General features: G+C 45.3%; 1 protein-coding gene and 1 long non-coding RNA gene across 2 annotated transcripts in view; both read right to left on the reverse strand.

Moving 5' to 3' along the window:
* The window catches only part of LOC133223495 (uncharacterized), a 449146-nt gene that overhangs the window by 98541 nt on the left and 327967 nt on the right, over positions 1–22638 (reverse strand). The window lies entirely within an intron of this gene.
* Positions 1830–8447, reverse strand: LOC133223455 (ly6/PLAUR domain-containing protein 2-like). The gene is made up of 3 exons (XM_061374139.1): positions 7986–8447; positions 3430–3549; positions 1830–2585 (listed from the first exon to the last, which is right to left on the reverse strand). The coding sequence occupies exons 1-3, from the start codon at positions 8035–8037 to the stop codon at positions 2374–2376; spliced, it is 384 nt and encodes a 127-aa protein (XP_061230123.1). The 5' UTR covers positions 8038–8447; the 3' UTR covers positions 1830–2373.

Below are 22638 nucleotides of genomic sequence, written 5' to 3' on the forward strand. Positions count from 1 at the left end.
TCAAAGTGAAGCAGGGGAAATTCAGGCTGGAGATAAGGAATAAGCTCTGGCACAGGGTGCCCAGAGAAGTGGTGAACGCTCCATCCCTGTCAGTGTTCAAGACCGGGTTGGACAGAGCCTTGGGTGACATGATCTAGAGTGAGGCATCCCTGGCCATGGCAGGGGGTTGGAACTGGATGATCTTAAGGTCCTTTCCAATCCAAACCATTCTATGATTCCATGATTCCATGATTCTGTCTCTAACAAGTGAGTAGCTAAGTATTTTGACCACATCCTAAAGCCTCCATTTACAGCAATGAAAAATAAATGAGGCTCTATTTATCTTTCTTTGGAGAAAAAAGTTAAAATATGGTTTGTCACAAGTGGCTACGGACAGAGATGAGGAAATGCTTATCCACACATCTGGGATCCAGCTTTGCTTTCAGGAAAACTTTGGTTCCTTCAGATTGTAGAAGAAAGTTATCAGCTATGGTTAAGTGCTCTGGGCTTCTGGATGCAGCAAACATCATTCAATGATGCAAAAAGAAGAGAGGTGACCATAACCAAATAACCAAACCCATTTGCCACAAAATGGCACGTCACTATTGCGTTTTACCAATGCATGAGTATGTGTTAAATCTTAGCAACAGTAGAGCAAGAGCACCAAGTGCTTACTTCACATCTTGTCACTTCTCACATGCAGGACTAGTATGAATATCTGACACCCTCCTTTCCCTATGGGGTTCATTCAGGAATCTTAATGGTCCTCTGTATTGTACTCAGTACCTGGACTACAGGTGGGTTCATGTACTCATCGGTTCATGAGCAATACCTGGATTGGGAGAAGGAATATTCACCTTGGAAAATTGCTGCCAGAGTGGACACAGGGCTATATAGCATAAATGGTGTAGAAAGAGTATAGAGGGAACAGTCTCAATACTGCTTATTTATGAGAACAAGGGGTGTGAATGAAACTGTGAGGCAAGGGGTTTGAAAGAGTTTGAAGCAAGCTACACTTAGTGAAATGATGGCATTAAGCCTAAAAGGGTGCTGTGAAGGCTGGGAGCGTGAATGAAATTAACATGTAGTAAGACACATGGGTGATGTTTTGCTGTTGACTGCAATACACAGTGGTCCTGATGCAGCTCATGGGACAGCAGAACCCAAGGCTGCCAACTGTTGGAATGGGCAGATAGAAAGGGAGAACCTCCATAAAGTTCCACAAGGCCAAATGCAAGATCGAGCCCCTTGGTCAGGCAACCCCAAACACAGAGGCTGGTGGAGAATGGATGGAGCAGCCCTGAGGAGAAGAACTTGGGATGTTGGGTGAGGAGAAGCTCCCCATGACCTGGCTTCAGTGAGTGCTTGAGCCCAGAACCCCCCCTGTGCTGGGCTGCACCCCCAGAGTGTGAGCAGCAGCTCAGGGAGGGGATCCTGCCCCTCTGCTGTGTGAAGGGGAGACCTTAGAGCAGCTCCAGTGCCTAAAGGGGCTGCAGGAAACATGGAAAGGGGCTTGGGACAAGGGCCTGTAGGGACAGACCAAGGGGAATGGCTTGAACCTGCCAGAGGGGAGGCTGAGATTAAATATAAGGAAGAAATTCTTTACTGTGAGGGTTGTGAGGCAATAAAATATATATTAAAAAAAGCAAAATAAAATAAAATAATATAATATAAGATGAAATAAAACAAAATAAGTAAAATAAAATAAAACTAAACTAAATAAAATAAATAATAAAATAAAATAAAATTATAAAATATTCATCCGAGGGCATGTGCAGTATAAGTAACTTCAGTGACCACCACAGTTTTAACACAACATTCTTTTTATTGCGCTCAAGAGGGTACAGAAAACAAGAGATTTCAGCTTCCTTGGATTAGATCACTGGCGTGGGAAGTTTCTTCTCCTGCCTCATATTTTGGACACTGAAGTGTCTCCTTAACTCATTGTGTGCAAGAAGGGAATCTAGACAGAACAAAAGCCTGATGTGGAGAGGACCTGTCACATAAACAAGTTTCATCTGAGAAGCTTGGTCAGTTCTACTGGCTAACACCTGGGAGGACAAAGTGCTCTAAGGAGGTATGGAAGGCTCTCAGTGCAGGACTATTCTGCTTTAAACAGAATTCATACAGTTTCATTCAAAACCAACCAGATCAGCGCAGCAAAGAAACTCCATAGTTAATTTTGTGGGAGCTTTTGTGTGGATTAAGAAATTGAGGTCAGAACTTCCTGAGTTTTGTTTCTCTCTTGGTTGTGGGAAAAGGTTGCTTACTAAAGCAATTCCTGGAGCTGTTGATGGTTGTCAATGAGGCACCCAAGCAAAACGCTGGGCTAGCAAGGATGTATTCTCTTCTCCACTGGGTTTCTTCAGCATTAAAGACCTTGCCATCAGCTCTTCAGAATCTAGTCCAGAAGAAGATGCAGAGACAGCTCGCTAGCATCACAACTGGCACAAAGCTGCTCCTCAGACTAGCTGCACCATCCACATTGCACAAGTCAGTGTAACAGCAGGAGACAGGGCGTGTCAAGCCGATCCCATCCACATCGGATGGGATGCAGACAGAAGAGCACATCTTGGTGACAGTCAGGACTCCCGTGAAGGGATAAACTACAACACAGAAAGAAAGGAGGAACAGTTAGGAATGGGAGGAATGGAGAAGTGCCCTCGTCCCTAGTTAAAGACTAGGTGCTTTCACCACCACGGTCTTAGCTCCACTTCAAACACAATTGATCTACTTCCTACAAGAACACAAGAAACAGCTCCTGCTGAGTGGCCACAAGCTGAACAGTGCTTTGCATCTTCTGTGTCTGGATCAGCTTTACCCCGTAAAAGGTCAGTTAGGCTCTTTTTCCACCCTGCTTTGACTCTACATACAATCTCCTGCCTCTCCCATGCACAATCAGAGTATGACCATGCAAAGAGAAAGCATCCACCTTCACAGTGCATTTCTTTGTCTGGACAGGAAGCATCCACCTTCACAGTGCATTTCTTTTGTCTGGACAGGTTATGACCAGTAGGGTCACCAGTCCAGCTGATGATGCCTTCCTGAGAGCTGTTTGGCCACCAGATGACCAGAAGTTGATGTCCCCACTTTACCATTTCCATTGGCCTCTCTACTTCAACCAGCTTTGAGAAACAGCTCTCGGGTCAGGAAAGCACTGTTTAACCCACAACCATGTAAACAGCCTGGAGGGCCAGAACTCTTTACCTCCATGTCTCAAGCTCAAGCCAACATGCTTTTTCTAACCATGCTCAACACTGAGCATTAACTATGAACTGGCATTCACTAAGTATTCATGCACATGAAGACTGCTTTCCACAGCAGCAGAAGGCTGCTCTATGCCTCAAAGAAGTTCTCTTCCAGACAGGGTCTGCTTCCCACATGGGCAGTCTTCACCTTAGAAACACTGACTTGTGTTAAAAATATGGATAAAGAAGCAATTGCCCTTACCATCCTCCAGGGAATACATAGTAGTCTTGCACATGGTTTCGTTATTCTTGCAGGTCTGGATAGTCGTACACTGATCGACACTGACAGGTTCAAGGCAAGTGTAACATTCCAAGGTTTGCCCTGCAAGGAGGAAAAACACAGGTTGGCATTATGTGGACCACCATATGCTGTCTGTGTCCCTTCAGCTACCTCTGGGGAGGGTATCTTCCCAAAATTCTTATACCAAGAACAGGGATGGAATAGACAAAGGTGTTTATAGCAATGGGAATGAGAAATTCAGTAGACTGGTGGTCAAAGTGCAGCCTCAGATGTGCGTTCATACCCATTGTAACAAGTCAAGTAAGACAGAGTCACACACATGATTCAGAGTCCCCATGATTCAGAATAGACGTTGTAGCTGGTATACCTCTACTCTGTTCTTACTTTGTATGTGTTTTTCTTCTTGCTTTTGCATTAGTAGAGCATCAGAAAGAGATCATAAACTCACAGAATCACAGAACAATGCAGGTTGGAAGGGACCTCTGTAAGTCATCTAGTCCAATCCTCATGTTCAAGCAGAACCACCTAAAACCAGTTATCCAGGACTGTGTCTACATGAAGGATGGAAACTTCCCAGCCTCCCTGGTCAATCTTCCTGTTTAGTCACCATCACAGTAAGAAAGTCTTTCCTGATGTTCAAAGGGAACCTCCTGTGTTTTTGTTTGTGCCCTGTGCCCATTATCTCTGGTCCTGTCACTGGGCACCACTGAAAAGTATCTGGCTCTATCCTCTTTGCACCCTCCCTTCAGGTATTTATAGTCATTAATAAGTTCCCCCCTTGAGCCTTCTCTTCCCCAGGTTGAACAGTCACAGCTCTCTCAGCTTTCCCTCAGAGGAAGTGGCTCTTCACTGAATTTGCTCCAGTCTGTCCATGTCTCTCTTGTACTGGGAAGCCCAGAACTGGACACAGGACCCCACATATGGCCTCACCAATGTTGAGTAGAGTGGAATAATCACCTCCTTCTACCTGCAGTGCTTCATCCAATGCAACCCAGATACCAGTAACCTTCTTTGCCACAAAGATACATGGCTGGTTCATGTTCAACTTGATGTCCACCAGGACCCCAGATCCTTCCAGCTATATGGCCCCCAGCATATAGTGATGCATGGGTTTGTTCTTTCCTATGGGCAGGACTCTGTGCTTGTCCTGATGTTTCTGTCAGCTCTGTTCTAAACCTGTCAATGTCCCTCTTGATGGCACTTCTGGTGTATCACCCCCTCCTCCCACTTTTGTGTCATCCACAAGCCTGCTAGGGATGAGCTCTGCACTATCACCTGGATCATTAATGATGGTGTTAAACAGGACTGGACACAGCATTGACTTTTGGGGTCAATACTGGGTTAAGTTACTGATCTTCAAGTGGACTTTGTGCTGCTGATTACCACCCACTGATCCTGGCCATCCAGACAGTTCTCTATCCACTTCACTGTCTGCTCATCCAGTCCGTACCTCAACAGCTTGTCTATGAGGATTCTATAGGAGACAATGTCAAAGGTCTTCCTGAAGTCCAGATACACAATATTCACTGCTCTCCCCTCAGCTACCAGACCAGACACTTCATCATAGCAGTTTGTGAAGTTGGTCAAGCATGACTTCCCCTTGGTGAAAGATACGGATACACAGAAAAATCAGACTTGAATGTGTTACAGCAGGGAGAACTTCATCTGATGCTGTCCAGTCTGCCAGCTCTTTCCAAAGACTGGGAGCTCTCAGGTAGGAGTGTCCCAGAGAGAAAGAACTGTCTCCATCAGATTCACTGAGCCATGAGAACAAAGTAAGCACAACCCTTCCTCTGTGCTGAGACCCTGGTTTTGTGAGAAGAATGTGTACAAAGTCGTTTTAAAAAGATGACAGTGACCACAGTATGCACGGGGTATGTACTGCTCTCAACAGAGACTATAGAAACAGACTTTGGTACCCAAGTCTCCAAACCCAGTCCAAATCCACCCTGCTTCATCCTTCATCTATGCACTTCACCAGTGCATAGATGATTTTCATCACCTCCCTGTTGAGCTACAAAAGCCCATGCAAGCCTGGAGGTATCACTTGGTTCCTAGACATGCAGAATAATCACAGCCCAGGTATTCCAGTACTTAAAGTCTTTTGAGATTGAGAGATTTTAGACAGACACTAAAGAGTCAAGTTGGTTGTGATGCAGTATTTCCAGAGCACTCCAAGCTAAACATATCAAGCCAACACATCACCAAGCCATTTTTGGACAAGCTTTTCAGGTCACTTTGCTTTTCTTTCTGAAGAACCCACCAGCTGATCTGGGTCCTCTCTTCCACCACCCTAGCAGATACCTGCATGTGTGTGCCTTACAGGCATAGCAATGCATTTTGGTACCCTCACAGACCAGCAGCCCCTCCTTGTTCTAGAAAGCAGTTCTTACCCCATCTATGTGACATCCCTGCTGAAATCCCTTTAAACCCCATTGAAAAGGAGAAACAATTCAGCTTATCTCAGCATGCCTGAAGCGGGGTGTCACAACAGCAGGCTCAGGCAAGCAAGCCACCTTATGAAAACAGCAATGCAACTTCACCCTAACTAGTAAGCCAGAAAGAGCTCTTTTCTAAACAGACACAGCAATTCTCTTCCTTCTATTCAAAGCAAACTTTCTGGTTCTGTTTGTCCATTGTGGGCTGCTGTTTTGTTTGCATTAATTCTACGTCTGACAGCTGTCAAATGCAGCTTTAAGGAGCAAGCTTCATCATTATTCTCAGATTTCATTATATTCATCGCTGGATAAATCAAAGCCACAGGATTTGTGTTCCTCTTTGGAAAGAAAATAATGCTTGTCCCTCCCCTGCAGAATCAGCTTTCAGGCCAAATGGTGGAGGGGGGAAAATGTCCTTACATAAGAAGGAAAGAAATACAAAGGAAAGGTCCTAACAGTGCTCCACATCCCAACCAGGCACAGATAAAATCACACTTTACAGTATCTGGATGTGGAAGAGTTGTGTGGAGCACTCAAATATAAAATCATAGAACGGTTTGGGTTGGAAAGGACCAGAAGATCATCCAGCTCCAAACCCCTGTCATGGGCAGGGACACCTCACGCTAGACCATGTCACCCAAGGCTCTGTCCAATCTGGAATTGAACACTGCCAGGGATGGAGCATTTACCACTTCTTTGGGCACCCTGTGCCAGCGCCTCAGCACCCTCACAGTAAAGAACTTCTTCGTTATATCTAGTATCTATCTATACTTATATGCAATATCTCCATTAACAGCTCCTGCACTGACCCTGCATAGGAGTTACCTTGGCCAACCAGGGTAACACCAACTCTGAGCTTGGGATCATCAGTATAAAACAAGGGGTTTGTTGAAGAAGTTATTCTGGTGGCAGCATGGAGGGTTGAGGAGTCTATGCCATGATGTCCTTTCCACTGTGCAGTCAGCTTCCACCAGTGGAGGTTATGGCATCACCACTCATGTGGGTCTGCCTGCAGTGAGGGAATTTCCTGCTTTTTAGGGAGTGAAAACACCGATATCCCAAACATCCTCCCATGCTTGGCTTCATGGAGGTGGTGATGGAGAAGAAGCAACTGAATCCCACTGATGGAAACAGAGGAGTAAGGTTTGCATGGCACCCTAGATAGCCTAAACTTACAGGGCTTGATCCCTACCTCCACATCTCGTATAGGTCACCCTCAATATCAGGGGTGGTTGTCTACCCAACCTTGACTGTGTGCTTCAAGCTTACCCCCTCCAGCAAGGAGATAGGGACAGAAAGGAGGGAGGAAGGATGGTGGGAGTCACTCCTTGTGGTGACAAAACCTTAAATCCTCCTGCAAAGAGAAAGTCCCTGAGGAAAGTCCACAAAATGCTTCACACTTGGTTGTTTCCCAAGCTGAAAGCGTCTTTGACTTCATGCAAACCACAGTGTGTTAACTATAGAGCTAGAAACATCAGCCCTGCATTACCTGGGCCACCAGCTTTGTGTCCCAGCCTGTCTTTCCCAGTTCTAAATGGTTGAACCTTAATAAACCATACGTACAACGTATAAAACACACTGCATTAAAGTGGCTGGATGAATTTCAGGGTTAAGTATCAAAACAGAAACAGAAAGTTAAATACCTATATTGTACATATTTTTATTATGAAATATATGTTTAAATATTTCTAAAAATGGATTTCTATTTCTAATTATATTTCTATTTATACTTATATATATTTCTGTTTATATTTGGTTTTGTATTATCAACTAATATAATTTTTATAGAAAGATGACAGTGAAATGGAGCAAGAACACATGAAAGTGAGAGCTGAGATTTGTATTAAAGAAATTACATGGTATAATTACACTTTGCCTTGTAACACTTCCTAAAGAGCCTGAACTAACAATCCCAACGAGACCATGATGGTCCTTAACATCTGACAGGCTGGATATACTCCAAAGGCAGATTGTGTTGCTGAAAACTGCTCCAAGTGGGAGGCACGGATTTGAGAGGGAAAAGGTCGATCCCATCCCATCATGCTGCATCTCCATGGATAAATCAGAGCAGGAACTTACCAAACTCCATGCAAGCGATGGCAACCAACAGAAGAGACAGAACCACCTTCATCTTGCACAGACCCTTGTCTCCTGGTCACTGGGCTGTCACCGCTCTTAACCAGTGGCTTTAATGGCTCACGTCCTGGTGGCTTGCCATATACCAATTCTAACCCCCAATCCAATTCTGCTGGAAGAACAGGTCTGATTGAGCTATAAATGAATCAAATGAGTTACAAAGCAGGCCCCACCTCCTGCCATGCCGTCATCTCTTTTCATGCTCCTTGGAGAAGAAAATGAGGTTTTGTATAGTGGACAGCTTGTGAGATTTGTTTAAGCCAGGTGATTTGTGGTTAGGCACGATGCGTAAACCCAGGGGTGTTAAATAATCCCAGTGGCTATGCCTTGCCTTTCAGCTTGGTGATGTTTCTTCTGTTTTGCGGTTGTTTGAGCTACATCAGTGGTTTCCATGAATCCTGGGGAAGAAAACAATCTGTGAACAGCAAGACATTGAACCTCATGTACTTTTCTCCTCTGGGTTTTTACCCTCAGCAAGGGCCAGAGGTTATCAGGAGGAAAAGAAGTGGAGAGCTGATTTGCAATCCCTTATTCACTGCAAACACATGGTTGGGGTTTTGGTACTGTAATACCTCTGCCCAAGCTATGGGGTCAGGGGGCTGAGGGTTGGAGTGCACTGCCTCCCTCTCTCCTCTCTCTGCCCTTTACAGACCAAGGTGGTGGGAGTGCTTAGAAGGCAACATGGAATCATAGAATGGTTTGGTTTGGAAAGGACCTTAACATCATCCAGTTCCAATCCCCCTGCCAGGGATGCCTCACACTAGACCATGCCACTCAAGGCTCTGTCCAACATGGACTTGAACACTGACAGGGATGGAGCATTCACCACTTCCCTGGGCACCCTGTGCCAGTGCTTCAGCACCCTCACAGTAAAGAACTTCTTCCTTATCTCCAACCTGAACTTCCCCTGTTTCAGTCTGAACCCATCACCCCTTGTCCTGTCACTCCAGTCCCTGATGAAGAGTCCCTCTCCAGCATTCCTGTAGCCCCCTTCAGACACTGGAAGCTGCTCTGAGGTCTCCACGCAGCTTCTCTTGTCCAGGCTGAACAGCCCCAGTGTTCTCAGCCTGTCTCCATACAGGAGGTGCCCCAGCCACTGATCATCCTCATGGCCTCCTCTGGACTTGCTCCAACAGCTCCATGTCCTTCTTATGCTGAGGACACCAGAACTGCACACAGTGCTGCTAGTGGGGTCTCACAAGCGCAACAGAGCCAGGCCATGAAAGCTTGGGCCAAGGGAGTTCCTCATGTTCACTCTCCCAGTCCATTCAGGGAAGACAGTGCATGGAGAATCCCCTCTGTTCTGAGCCAACCCTCTCCACGTGTGACAGCTTGCCAAACAGTTTGGCTTTCCCATTCTTTGATCTTGCTGCTCCAGGCATCTTCCCACTTTTCCTGTGCTTCAGGCCAGCCCCATGTTAGTAAATCCTTCTACACTGTGTGATGAGCAAGTTTGATTGTGGAATTGCAAAAACTGAGAAAGAAGAACTGTGGTTATGCCAAGTACGCACCCAAAACACACTTTTAATGAGGAAACACAAGAGGGAAATCTGAAACAAAGAAGGTCTTGGAGATATTCCCACCACCTATGCTGTCTATTACACCAACTTTATTCGGGGTTAGTATGACTGAAATTCTTGAAACATTAAAAGGTCTTCTGCTATTCCAAGATAAATAACCCCATCATCATCTCTCCAAACCTAAAGCTCTTGTGGCAGTGGTCTCACCATTTTAGCAAGCTCAGCCTCATTTACTTCTGTGTGATCTACCCCCTCACAAATTTGGATCCATTGTTTTCACACTTACCTCCATAATCATAGAATCCCAGATTGGTTTGGGTTGGAAAAGACCTTAAGACCATCCAGTTCCAACCCCCTGCCATGTACAGGGACACCTTCCACTAGACCAGGTTGTTCCAAGCCCTGTCCAACCTGGTCTTGAACACTGCCAGGGGTAGAGTATTCACCATTTCTTTGGGCAACCTGTTCCAGCACCTCACTACCCTCACAGTAAAGAACTTCTTCCTTATCTAATGCAGTCATAATGTTGATTATGAATGTTTGCCAGTTATTTCCAGCTCAAAATCATCTAGAGAAATGCATTTTGGTGTATTCTTGGTTTGGAATTTCTTGTGTTTGGCAGAGAACTTCATCATCTGATCAAGAAAGGAGAAATATGCTGATGGTGTCTCGTTTGTTCCTAAGGAAAGAAAAGAAAACCCTAAACATGGAAAGGGGTGTATGTCGTTTCTGGTTTCTGGTATTAAGTGACCTCAATTAATGTGTGCAAGATGATTGGTTTCACATGCACATCTGAAATGTGATCTTCATTACATTGTACGATTTGGGATGGGAGAATAGATGCCAACACCCTGCTTAAATCCCGTGACCTCCTTCAGTGTGGAGGGATGTTTCTGGAAGGGGGGGGTGACAGCATATTTCACTTGTTTATAGTTTCAGTTGATCTTATCTGAGTCTTTAAGCACGGCCTGAAATGTTTCCTCTTTTATGCACACCCTATGCAATTGCCTTGCAGTGCTGGCAAGCCACCAGAGAAATAACAACAATTAATGGGAACATCCAAACAGCACTTTGTTGAATTCCTTTTGTTCTTTAGTGGGTAATCACAGCCTGTTGTGTTGGGGGTTTTCCATTAATTACAGAGAAGAAAAACAAGAAAGACACAAGCTGTATAAATTTGCTTCAACATCCCACAACCCTCAACAGCCTTCGAGAAAAGAAGACATTTAGCAGTGTATTTGCTCTAAGGAAAACCAGGACAAGAAATCTCTGCATTTCAGAGGAGTTTGTTATAATTTAGAGTTCACGGTCAAATTTTTACTTTGAGCCTGAGAAACCTGCGCTGATCTCCTCTCCTGTCCCACCTGGCCAACTGAGACAGTCTCTGATGGAGGCATCTTCATCTGATGTGCAGTCCTGCAGCAGTTGCATCCACTCTGGAAATAGTCTCCAATCATAGAATCATTGAATGGTTTGGGTTGGAAAGGACCTTAAGATCATCCAGTTCCAACTCCCTCCCATGAGCAGGGACAGCACACACTAGACCATGTCATCCAAGGCTCTGTCCAACCTGGCTTTGAGCACTGCCGGGGATGGAGCATTCACCACTTCTCTGGGCACCCTGTGCCAGTGCCTCAGCACTCTCACAGTAAAGAACTTCTTCCTTATAGCTAACCTAATCATTTTAAACTCTCCATTTTCTTGATTCTATTCAGCTCTTCATATATCTCCTAGGGATCCCCCAGCTTCCCAGTGCAGCTTGATATAGGAGCAAAAAGCTGTGATTGGATTCAAAGGTAGATGTAAACAGGTGCCGACGTGACAGCACCATATGCTAGTGCTGAGCTTTGGCTGCACACCTGCAAGTAGGTTAAACCCCAAACCACTCCTGAACGATGAGTAAATATGATTATCTCATCTCCTATCTTATTATAAAATCAGATATCATGAAGCTGAGATGCAGAGAGGTTAATTAGGCTTGTGGATCAAGGCAGTAGAGTCTCCAGAAACAGAGCCAGCATTGTATTCCACATGGTTTAACCATAGTTAATGCTCCTTTTTCATCAGTGCTCTTCAGCTCTTTTGCAACCCTGATAGGAGGTGCATGAGTTACTACAAGCAACAGTGCTGGCCTGAAAGCCACGTACTTAGAGGTTTATCCTAAGCTCTGTCAATTATTTGCTACCTGGCCTTGGAGAATTAACTTCAGTTGCTCCATTATAGGTATTAAGTTGGTACATGTTGCAAGGTTGATCGTAACTACAATATAAGATATGCATTAGAAAGGCTAAAGAGATTTGAGCAAACAATTCATGCTTTTCTCCTAGTGGCTTCAGAATAGTGTCAATCACAGTATCCCAGACAGGTCTGGCTTGGAAGGGACCTTGAAGCTCCAAGCCCTCCCCAAGCAATGATGAAAGCCACTTAAAGAAGCCAACAGCAAGGATGGGTCAGTCTATTCAGCAGACCTGCTGGCATGAAATGTGCTGGGGATTAAACTACCATGAACTTCACCTCTGATACATCATGTCCCCCACCTATCTCTTATAGGAATCACAATTCTCCAGAGATGAGAGCCACTTTGCACCAAAAAGAGAGAATTAAGCACCTGTCTTTGCCCTCCTCCATTTCCTTCATTGAGAAGAAATGTCTTTAATAATTAAATGAGAAACCTGAAAAAGTAAAGTAAAAACTAAGCAGTGCCAAGCCTGAATGTGGCCTATCCCTATGAATAATGCATCAGGAATCCAACCCTGCAGCTCTTTTAGGGCCGTTTCCACTCAGGCATCACTCATTAGCTCATTAGTCACAGCAGCCTTATTCCTACTAATTGATTTTACTACAATTCCGTACAATGTATGGCCAAGATCCAGGATGTCTCTGTCTGGCTTTAAAATCATTACATTGGCACAGCTTTGCAAGACACTTCAGCCCTTTTTCAAGTCTGTTGAGCATGTAAAGGTCGGGTGATTCCTGGAACTGAGTTGTTGGAAGGTGTCCTTGGGGAAAGAGCATGTGTCCCCTCAATATGAGGAGCAATAGGCTAAAGCATCCTGCTGAGCAGAGAGTTGTGATTGTTGAAGTCAGTAGTAGGTCAGTCTGCTATAGACTGCAGCTGCAGGTGGGTATGGGAAGCTTGGCAGCTCTCCCCACATTGATTTCCACCTTGGTACTGGAGTAGGACATGAGGGATGCTGGTTAGTGCAGGGCCTGGAGCACAGATCAGACCAGACCACAAGTACAAAGGGTTTCTTTAACTCTGATGCTCCTCCTATATTCCCACCAGACCTCACTGTATGTACCCCAGCCATGTGTTGTGTGCTATACCTGACAATTACCGATGCTTTGTATAGTCACCAGGATAGCATGGAAGGAAACAAGATGATTTCTTTTTGTAAGGAGTCCTGTTCTTTGTATGCAATGATTCACCTGCCTTTTTTTTTTTTTCTTTTCCCTTTCCAACCTGTTTATCCCCCTTTGAATTCAATGCAGGCACCTCTTATCTCTAGGATATTATTTCGACTAACTCTGTGTAGCACTGAACTCTTCCCAGATGGCACCTTCACATTTATCTCTTGCCTGGCCAGTGGCCATCGTATAGACACAGTGGTCCCATGGGGGAATCCTAGAGGACTTAATAACTATTAAAGTGTGTTCTCCCTCTCCATTCATAATGCATATGAAAGGATTGATCTTGTATTTATAACTAGTAGGAATTTGCCTTCCCTGTCACTGTTTTCTAGTTTCCTTTGTTCCTTTCAGCTTCCAAGCTGGTACCTTTCCCCTTCCATCAACCGTGACTGACTAAGGCGGTAATCACTTGCCTTGAAATTATTTGTTCCATCCAGCTTTCCAAGGCATTGTTAATGGTGAAGGAACTTAAATCACTTGCTCAGCATAGCTGTCACCTGCTTTAATTATCCCCTACCTCCCTTCAAGACTTAATCCAATGAACAAGGGATACTTTCCTACCTGAGTCACTTCTCACTGACCCAGAAGGAGAGAACAAGGACAACACATGTAAAACAGTAAAGGAGGCAGCTTTGCCTCCAGGCCCTTTTCATCCTCCTTTAATACTGCAGTGCTTGGCATTGAAGCTGGAAATATCCACATGTCTGGACTGGTACGAGCATGTTCTCCTTTGCAGTGTTCCAGGCCAGGTTGGACAGAGTCTTGGGTGACACGGTCTAGTGTGAGGCTTCCCTGCCTATGGCAGGGGGTTGGAACTGGATGATCTTAAGGTCCTTTCCAACCATGGGTGATCTTAAGGTCCTTTCCAACCTTGGGTGATCTTAAGGTCCTTTCCAACCCAAATCATTCTATGATCCTATGATTCTATTCTATGTTCTCAGGTTCAGTCTGCCCAAACCAGGAAAGAACCCAAGTCTTGAAGATATCTCCATTGCCATGTGATAAGGTCAGCCGCATTCCCACCAGCAGCAAGACACATTCCAGGTTTTACATCCACATGGAAGATGCTTCTGACCCAAAAGCTTCTGGTTCCCAAAGTGTTTCTCCCTGGTGAGGGAAGCAGCCCTATGGTGATGTTTCCCAGCCAGGTGAGTAGTGATGGTCCTGGAAAATGGGCAAAGGATAGTTCATGGGACATAAGCACTTTACAGGCACTTGTCACATGGAGAGGAGCACAAATGCCCCCAGCCTTGCAGGAACCTCTGGAGATTGTCTAGTCCAACCCGTCTGTTCAAAGTGGAGTCAGTACAGCACGTCAACCAGGGCAGTGTCCAGTTGGCTTTGAACATCACTGAAGATGGAAACTCCATGATTTCTCTGGGCAGGTTTTCCCAGCGTTCAACCACACTTCTCATATCTAAATGAAACCTCCTTTGTTGAAGTTTGTGCCTTCTTGTCTTGGCACTGAACATTGCTGGGGTCTAACTCCATCCTCTTTGTACCCTCCCTTCAGTTACTTATAGGCTGGTAAGAGGTAAGATCCTCCCTGAGCCTTTTGTTTTCCATAAGGAAAAGTTCCCGTCCCTCAGCCTCTCCTCATAGGATAAATGCTCCAGCTCCTTTATCACCTTTATGGCCCTTAACTGGACTTGTCTCCATTATAATGATGTACCTCGTGTGCTAGGGAGACCAGAACTGAACATAGGATTCCAGATGTGGCCTCACAAGTGCTGAGTAGGGATGGAAGGATCATTGACCTGCTGGCAATGTTGTGCCTAATGCAGCTCAGTGGCCTTCTTTGCCTCCAAGAAACGTTGCTGGCTTATGTGCAACTTGGTGTCCACCATGAGCCTCAATTCCTTCTCTGCAAAGCTGCTTTCTATACTACACAGCTCACAACTTGTCCTAATGTCTGGGATTATTGTTTCCCAGATGACTGCTTTGCATTTACATTTGCTGAATGTCCTGAGGTTCCTCTCTGTTCATTTCTCCAACCTGTTGATGTCTCTCTGAATGGTAGCACACTCATCTGGTGTATCAGCCATTCCTGATACCATATATATATCCTTACATATACATATATATATCATATATGTATCCATATATCATCTATACCATATATCACCTGCAAACTTGAACTTTGCCACATCACCAAGGTCATTAATGAAGGTGATGAACAGTGTAGCCCTGTGGTACCCCACTAGTGACTTGTCTCCTACTGGACTTTGTGCCACTCATTACAAGCCTCTTGGACAAGTTGCTCCACCAGTTTTCAGTCCATTTCACTGTCCATTTATCTAACCCATACTTTGTCAGCTTATCTATGAGGTTATTGGGGAAGACAGTGTTGAAAGCCTTGAGTTGGAGATAACCAGCATCCAAATCTGTCTCATCATGCACCAAGCTGGTCAGCTCCTTGATGAAGGCTATTAGACCAGTGAGGCCTAATTTCCCCACTGTGGGAAACCCATTCTGATGCGGGGGTTGCGATGCTGCCTTTTATCTTGTTCCCTGCTCTCAGCATCTTGGACTCTATCACCTCAAGGTCACTTCATCCAAGGCTGCCTCCAGCCTTCATATCCCTAACAAGTTCTTCCTTGTTTGCATGTATGATGTCCATGAGAGTACCTCTTTGTGTTGGTTCCTCAGTGATCTGTGTCAGGAAGCTGTGGCTTCAGAAACCACCTATATTGCTACTGCTCTGCTGTGTTCCTACTCCAGCAGATACTGGAATGGTCAAAGTCTTTCATGGGGACCAGGACTTGTGAATATGAGGCTTGTTCCCGTTGTCTGAAGAAGGAAGACCTCACTGATTTCTTCCTGATTGGTGGTGTGTATCAAACACACAGTACATTACCTGTGCTGACCTGCCTGCTCATCCTGACCCATAAGCTCTCACCTGTTCCTAGGCAGAGCTTCATCACTTCAGCTGATCTATCACATATAAAGCAATTCTCCTTCCTTACCTTTCCTGCTTTCACTTCCTAAACAGACTGCAATGGTAGCACTCACTTATTTGAGCTATCCCACCATATCTCTGTGATCCCAAGTTTTCATGTGGTTTGGACAATGACCTTACCACAGGTAATACAAGGATTTGTGCAGTTCTGGTGTCCTCAACACAAGAAGGACATGGAGCTGTTGGAGCAAGCCCAGAGGAGGCCATGAGGATGCTCAGGGGCTGGAGCATCTCTTGTATGGAGCCAGGCTGAGAACCCTGGGGCTGTTGAGCCTGGAGAAGAGAAGCTGCGTTGAGACCTCAGAGCAGCTTCCAGTGTCTGAAGGGGGCTACGAGGATGATGGAGAGGGACTCTTCATGAGGGACTGGAGTGATAGGACAAGGGGTGATGGGTTCAGACTGAAACAGAGGACGTTCAGACTGAATACAAGGAAGAAGTTCTTCCCTGTGAGGATGCTGAGGCACTGGCACAGGGTGCCCAGAGAAGCTGTGGCTGCCCCATCCCTGGCAGTGTTGAAGGCCTGGTTGGACAGAGCCTTGGGCAACATGGTTTAGTGTGAGCTGTCCCTGCTCATTGCAAGGGTTTCCAACCCAAACCATTCTGACCTACGAGCTTGGATTGTTCAGTCTTGAAAACAGGCTGAGAATGGGCTCAGGCAGTCTAACAGCATCTGACATACAAAGGGATTGAAGAGGAGGCTGAGCCGGACTCTCCTTGAAGATTCCCATTGACCACAAGTTGCAGGAAGGGAAGTTCTGATCACACACAGTGAAAAAGATTTTTCCATGTAAATGTTCAAAAACTGAAATAGGAAATCAGCACGGCTGTGGTGTCTCCACGCTTGGAATGTAGTGAAGAGCATGCTGAGCTAAAGCACCTCTTCCTCATCTCCAGGCTCCAGATGAACTTCTTTCTACATCATGTCCCTTAGTATAAGGGGCTTGCTGTCTCGACAGGTCAACACACCCATCCCAGGACATCTTTGGGATTGCACTGGGAAATCTGGGGCTTGCCGCTGCCACCTTCCGACAAGAGAAGAAAATGCAAACGCCTCGTCCCAGCCCAATTCCCAAGGATGGAATGGAAGAATTACCAGGATTTGTTTCGGTGGGGTTTAATTTTTGCTGTCTCCAAACTTCGGGATCATTTGTTTCCAACCAGCTTTAGGATGAGATGCCTCCATGTGGAACTAAAACAGGGAGAAACAATCAGAATCCAAATTGCCTTGACCAAACTATGATTTGAGTCCCAACTTGAGCAGCTACACCTCACCCTTACAAAGAACCTGAGCCCTGCAAAGGCTTTTAACACTGTCTCTCACAATAACCTCATACACAAGGCACCATCACCCCGTATCTATTCACTGCTCATATTTGGGTCTTTGCCATCTTTAATAGTTGGACCATGATATTAAATGGGTGCTGTTCCTGGAACCAACAGGTTTAACTGGTCTGAGCTCAGTGAGGGGTCATGATGCAAAACTCAGTCTACCGTGTGAGAACGGGTGACTGAATCCCTGCTATTTTAGCCATAAGAATACGGAATCAGAGCCAGGAGCACCTGGTCATGAGGCTATGAAAAGATTCTGGGTGTAATACAATACACCAGTTGTTGTGTTTCATGACTGCATGGAGAAGGAGAGCAAGGCAGCTACTCACACCTCTTCCCTTATGGGTTTGATGCTGTGTGTTGCCAGTTTAACTCCTTCTACACACAGGGCAAGAAGTATTCACTTGTCGAGGATGCTAAGTGTCACAGGAAACGCCAGACCACCAATCCCAGAGAGACCAAGGTACATTGTACATCGGTTTAAATCCCTTTTCCTTGTGAAATAGTGAGCAGGAAGATTGGATAAGCCACGCAAAGCACCTCCCATCATTCCACCGTCCTCCCATCTCTGCTGCTGCTCAGGTCAGCACTGCAGCCTGGAGGTGGCATCTTTCCCCTTGCTCCCCATAGCCTCTCATATGGACCTCAGTGCCCATGAACTGGGAAGGAAAGGAGCCAGGAGGAAATGGAGAGGGTTAGCACTGGCAGGAAGGTGGAGCTCTTGCTTCAGTCATTTACTTCCTTCCTTTAGCACCACTCATTTTCACATCTCCCTGCACACTTCCCTTGCCTCCTCCACGTCAAAACTAGCAAATAAAGCCGTTTTCTGGAGGCTCACGAACCTGTTTCTTCCTCTAGAACCTGTGTTTACCATGGAGTCATGACTCCGTAGACTGGAGGCGTGTCCAGAGGGATAATAAAAGGAAGGGATGGAGAAGAAGGAATTCCCCCACTTCAGACCCATTTGCTAGCACACAGTGTCTCGTACCTGAGATGACCTGCACGGCCTTGGGATGACAGTGAGAAATGTCCACAGAGCCAAGTGAAACGGAACTGGCAACAGCCTGTGTTGTTTAGTCCCTAGAAAGACGTTCAGGCATTGGGCATTACTACATCTCTGAAGAGGATATAGACCTTAACAAGGGACCTTAACAATGGACCTTATATATGGACCTTAACAAGGGAAATATGGACCTTAACCAGGGAAGCAGCTCTATTACCTCTGTGTTATAGCATCGGTGGTGTTCCCTCTTAGATTGGGAGAAATGGCACCATTTCCCTTAACTTTCTGAACCTGAAATGTGGGAAAGCCCTTCCTGGGCCTGCCTAGGGACAGACTGGTCTCCATGGAATAGGAGGAGCAGGGAATAGAAAGGAGAGGAATGCCAAGTAAGAGGGAGGTGTGACCTCTTAGGAGCAGGTTTCTTCTTTGATCACCACCTGTGCAATGCCCTTTGATCATCACCTGTGCAAGTCCCCAAAATAATCCCTGTCACCATTGATGCCCTCCCATCCCCAAAACCACTTGCACATTGCAATATACAGATTGCAAGGAAGGAGAGCAGTGGAGAAGACCCTTTCCCAGGAAACAGATAATCCAGGCTGGGACTATCCAGAGAAAAGGAATATGTATCTTTATGCATTTGTTTCAAGGCATAAAAAGAAACTAAGAAACTCTTAAGAGCCATAGCTGTTATTCTGCATATGTCTCACATTCCCCAGGGAACATCATCTCCTTCTCCCACGGGATCCAACCGTGCTCCCAGAAATAATAAAGCTTTAAACAAGGATCAGGATGACACATCTTTATCAAGCAGCAGGAATTCTTGCTCCCAAATTCAGGAGCATGGGGGTGGGAGGGGAGTCTCCAAAGCAACCAGCCCCATGTCTGTGCATCCGTGTGTGCATCTGTCCACAGGCAGGAGTGGGAACAGGGAGCCCCAGGGAGCTCAGGAAGAGGAGCAGCTGCCCATGGACACCCACACAGGGACCATTATGTGCCCAAAATAGCCACCCTCTCCAACAGGAAGAGCAGAGGCTCGAAGGACAAATCCCATCTCCATTCCCCATAAGGTCATGGACAAGGCAATGGTATTTATGAGCACGCCTATTGAAGGCAAAGACAATCCCTGTTTTTTATCCATCAACAGGAAGAGACTCCAATGGCCTTGAGATGGCACATATGGATTTATCCCTCACTATATCCTATAGGGAGGGATAACTGTCCACCTTTTGGCCTGCAACCCCCAGCCCTGGGCTTTGAATCCAACCCAAGTGCTTTGTTTTCACGCAGCTAATCCATAATATCTATAAAACCATCCAAAAACATTGTTCCAAGTGTACCTTTTTTATTAATTCCATATATTTTTATTAGAGTATAAGAAACAATATGTAACATACGCTACACTTATACTGGTGTTAATATATTTAAAGGAATCGATGCTGCTTTATTCTGCTTATTATGTTACAACAAAGGTAATACACAATTACAAACCTCACATACATGTATTAGTAAAATCGACGTTGCAGTGGAGCCATCTCAGTGAAATGAGATCATCCAACAAAGCTGAAATAAAAGGTGTCAATAGTTTTCCTGCAACACTTTATTGGCCTTGTTATATTTTCATGGAGTGTTTCAGTTGTGATGAAAAGGTAGGGTTTGGGCTGGAAAAAAAAGTGTTCCTTCAGAAAATGTTGGACTTGGGAAACCTGTTTAAGCCTTTCATATTTCAATTTACACTATTAAATCTGGAAGAAACATTCAACCTCATCTTGACGTTGCTGATTTGCTGCTTCACATGCAGTTACCTGGTCAATGGTAGCTTGCCCTTGGCTCCCTATTCCCTCTTTCATACGCTAAGGGTTCCTCCTTGTGCAATCTGGGCTTCAAAGCTTCTCTACCAAGTCTACCATAAGCCAGTAGATGGCAGGACGGACCCAGGGCTTGGCTTCCTTGTGCACCACGACATTCCCACAATGCAAGATTGGGTGTGTCTATTCCCATTCCAGGTTGAATGCCTCAGACAGCAGCTTTCCAGGGGTGAAATAACTCCTCCAGGATCAAGGAAGGAGGCAGAGCCATCTTCATCCCAAACAGCCAAGACCCACAGCATGGCAATGAAAGCACAGCCCAGGCTATAGAAGCATACAGACTGAAGCAAGGGGCTTGTGATAGGGCTCTAAACCATCAAGCATCCGGATGTGCACCACACCTGCCTTTCCCATAAACAGGAGACCACAGATAACTATATCTCATTCCTGCATGAAGGCACAGCCACCCGGAACAGAGCTACCAGGCTTCCCAAAGGCATGGTGGGACCACAGCCTCCTTCATGGCAAACAAGGATCCTGGGTGGCAAGCCATTTCAAACAACCCACAACTTGAGTACATTAACACGAAGCAAGGACATTCTTTGAGTAACAATGTGGATCCTTTGAGTAATGATTAAGCAACTCTGCCTTATTTGCTCTGGCTGTTTGTGCAAGGAAGTCACATCAGGTTTGTGTTATCCAAAAGGAGAAAAACATTTGGAAGAGCGTCGTTTCATTTTTAAGCCCTCCTTTTTGGCAAACAGCAAACCCAATGGACATGGATGGAAAGGGCTGGTGCTGCAGTGAGCTTTGAGTATGTACAGACAATAGACAACGAGAGCCCTTGTAACGCTGGCATAGTGGTAGACAGCAGCAGCTGCCATTGAAATACAGCCATTTCCAGGACAGAAGCACAGAAACCATATTCTCATTAGCTCCAAAATAGGCAGATACTTGACTTAAAGTCTTATTTCCCAATGAAAACTGTTCCAGGGTATTTTACGCCTGTTTGGAGCAAAGCTGCCTCCCTTTACAACCGCTCATCTTGTCAGGAGAGATGAAGATCTAAGTTCTCTGCTGAGATTTCCATCTCGAATTTCACAGACCAAGTAAACACATTCAAAGCATTTAAAGGCTGTCCCACCATGTTCCTCGAGTTCCAAAGCAGGCATTTTGTTTAATAAGCCACCAGTTTCAGTGCTCTATAAATGCTGGGGTCTCACTATTTATTTCCTTATTATTATTGTTTTTAATTACTACAGCTGCATTTTCAGGCCTTTTACTCCTGGGCTTTAAAGGTTCACACATGTTTTCTGGTGCTGGGCATTTGAGGGCAAAGAAACATCCTCTATAGCAGGACCAAAAATGTGATAGTTGGCAGAAATGATCACAGGATGCTTTGAATTCAATTGCTGAGTAACTTCTCTTGCATTTGATAAGCTGTCATAGCCTCCTGCTCTCTCAAATGTACATGTATCTGTCAAAGAGATCCTTGCTACATGTGTTTGAAATATATCCTCTTCCATCTATGAAGGGCACAGGAATATAACACATGAGGAAGACAGAGAGCAAAAAGGCAAGAAAAACAACCTATTCATCAGCTATAGGCTTAAAAACACATGTGAACTGACCTTCAGATCTGTAGCCTGTCAATAACATGAATATAACTTGCTATTCGTATAGGGCAAGTAGCTTGCTGAACGCTCCTCCCACCAGCCCTTGCTCCCTTGTATAACCGAACCCTTAGCATGAGCAAATCTCTAGTGCTGAGATAGGAAGGAGATGGCCATTAGAGGAGGCAATCAGGTCTCTCATAACCCTGCTTGTTGCTTTAGCCCAGAGGGTTGTCCAGTGTGGCATTCTGAAGAGCCTCAGAAAGGCATGAACAAGCATTAGGACCCAGCTATGCTGAGGCATCAGGACATGGTTATGCTGATGGCTTTTAAATTGCTCACAGCAGAGGTGTTGTGAGTTTAAAAGCAAGATACCTTTTACCAGGTGACTTAGAAGAGTTACAGCCTCATTACGTGCAAGGTAGAGTACTTCAGGTCCGCCTTAGTCTCACTACAGCATCTACTCACAGCTAATGGCAGGGAACAAAATAACCTGCAAATGAGATTTGTAACCCTCTTGGGAGAAAGGCTCAGGCAGAGGAAAACAAGGGAATATTTACTGCATTTCTATTCATGTATTCCCCAGTTTTCCCTGTTCTCTATGTGCATAGCAGAGGCTGGTGGCATACCTCAAGCCCTGTGGTCCCAGCAGGCAAGGGAGGATGTATTAACCAGAGGAAGGCACATCCAAGGACCAAGGAGACAAGCGATGCATTCTTACCAAGCTCATCACCTAATTGTGGGTCATGTCACGATGGGACCAGTCCCTCCTGTTGTAAAGTCTGCCATTAGTATGTGTCACTTTAATTAAAAGATGGGGAGAAGGAGGAGGAAAAAGCATGTAACCACTTTTGGTGCTAATATTTCCATACATCTGGACCCCATTTTCCAAAAGAAGCTGTTTATCACTCACTTAAGTGGGGATAAAGGTGTAATTTATCAGTGCGTGCAG

Source organism: Neopsephotus bourkii, unplaced genomic scaffold (genome assembly GCF_033783945.1).
Source record: "Neopsephotus bourkii isolate Nb327-2 ecotype Australia unplaced genomic scaffold, CSIRO-AGI_Nbou_v1 NB_1637, whole genome shotgun sequence".
In the NCBI taxonomy this organism is placed as follows: Eukaryota; Metazoa; Chordata; class Aves; order Psittaciformes; family Psittacidae; genus Neopsephotus; species Neopsephotus bourkii.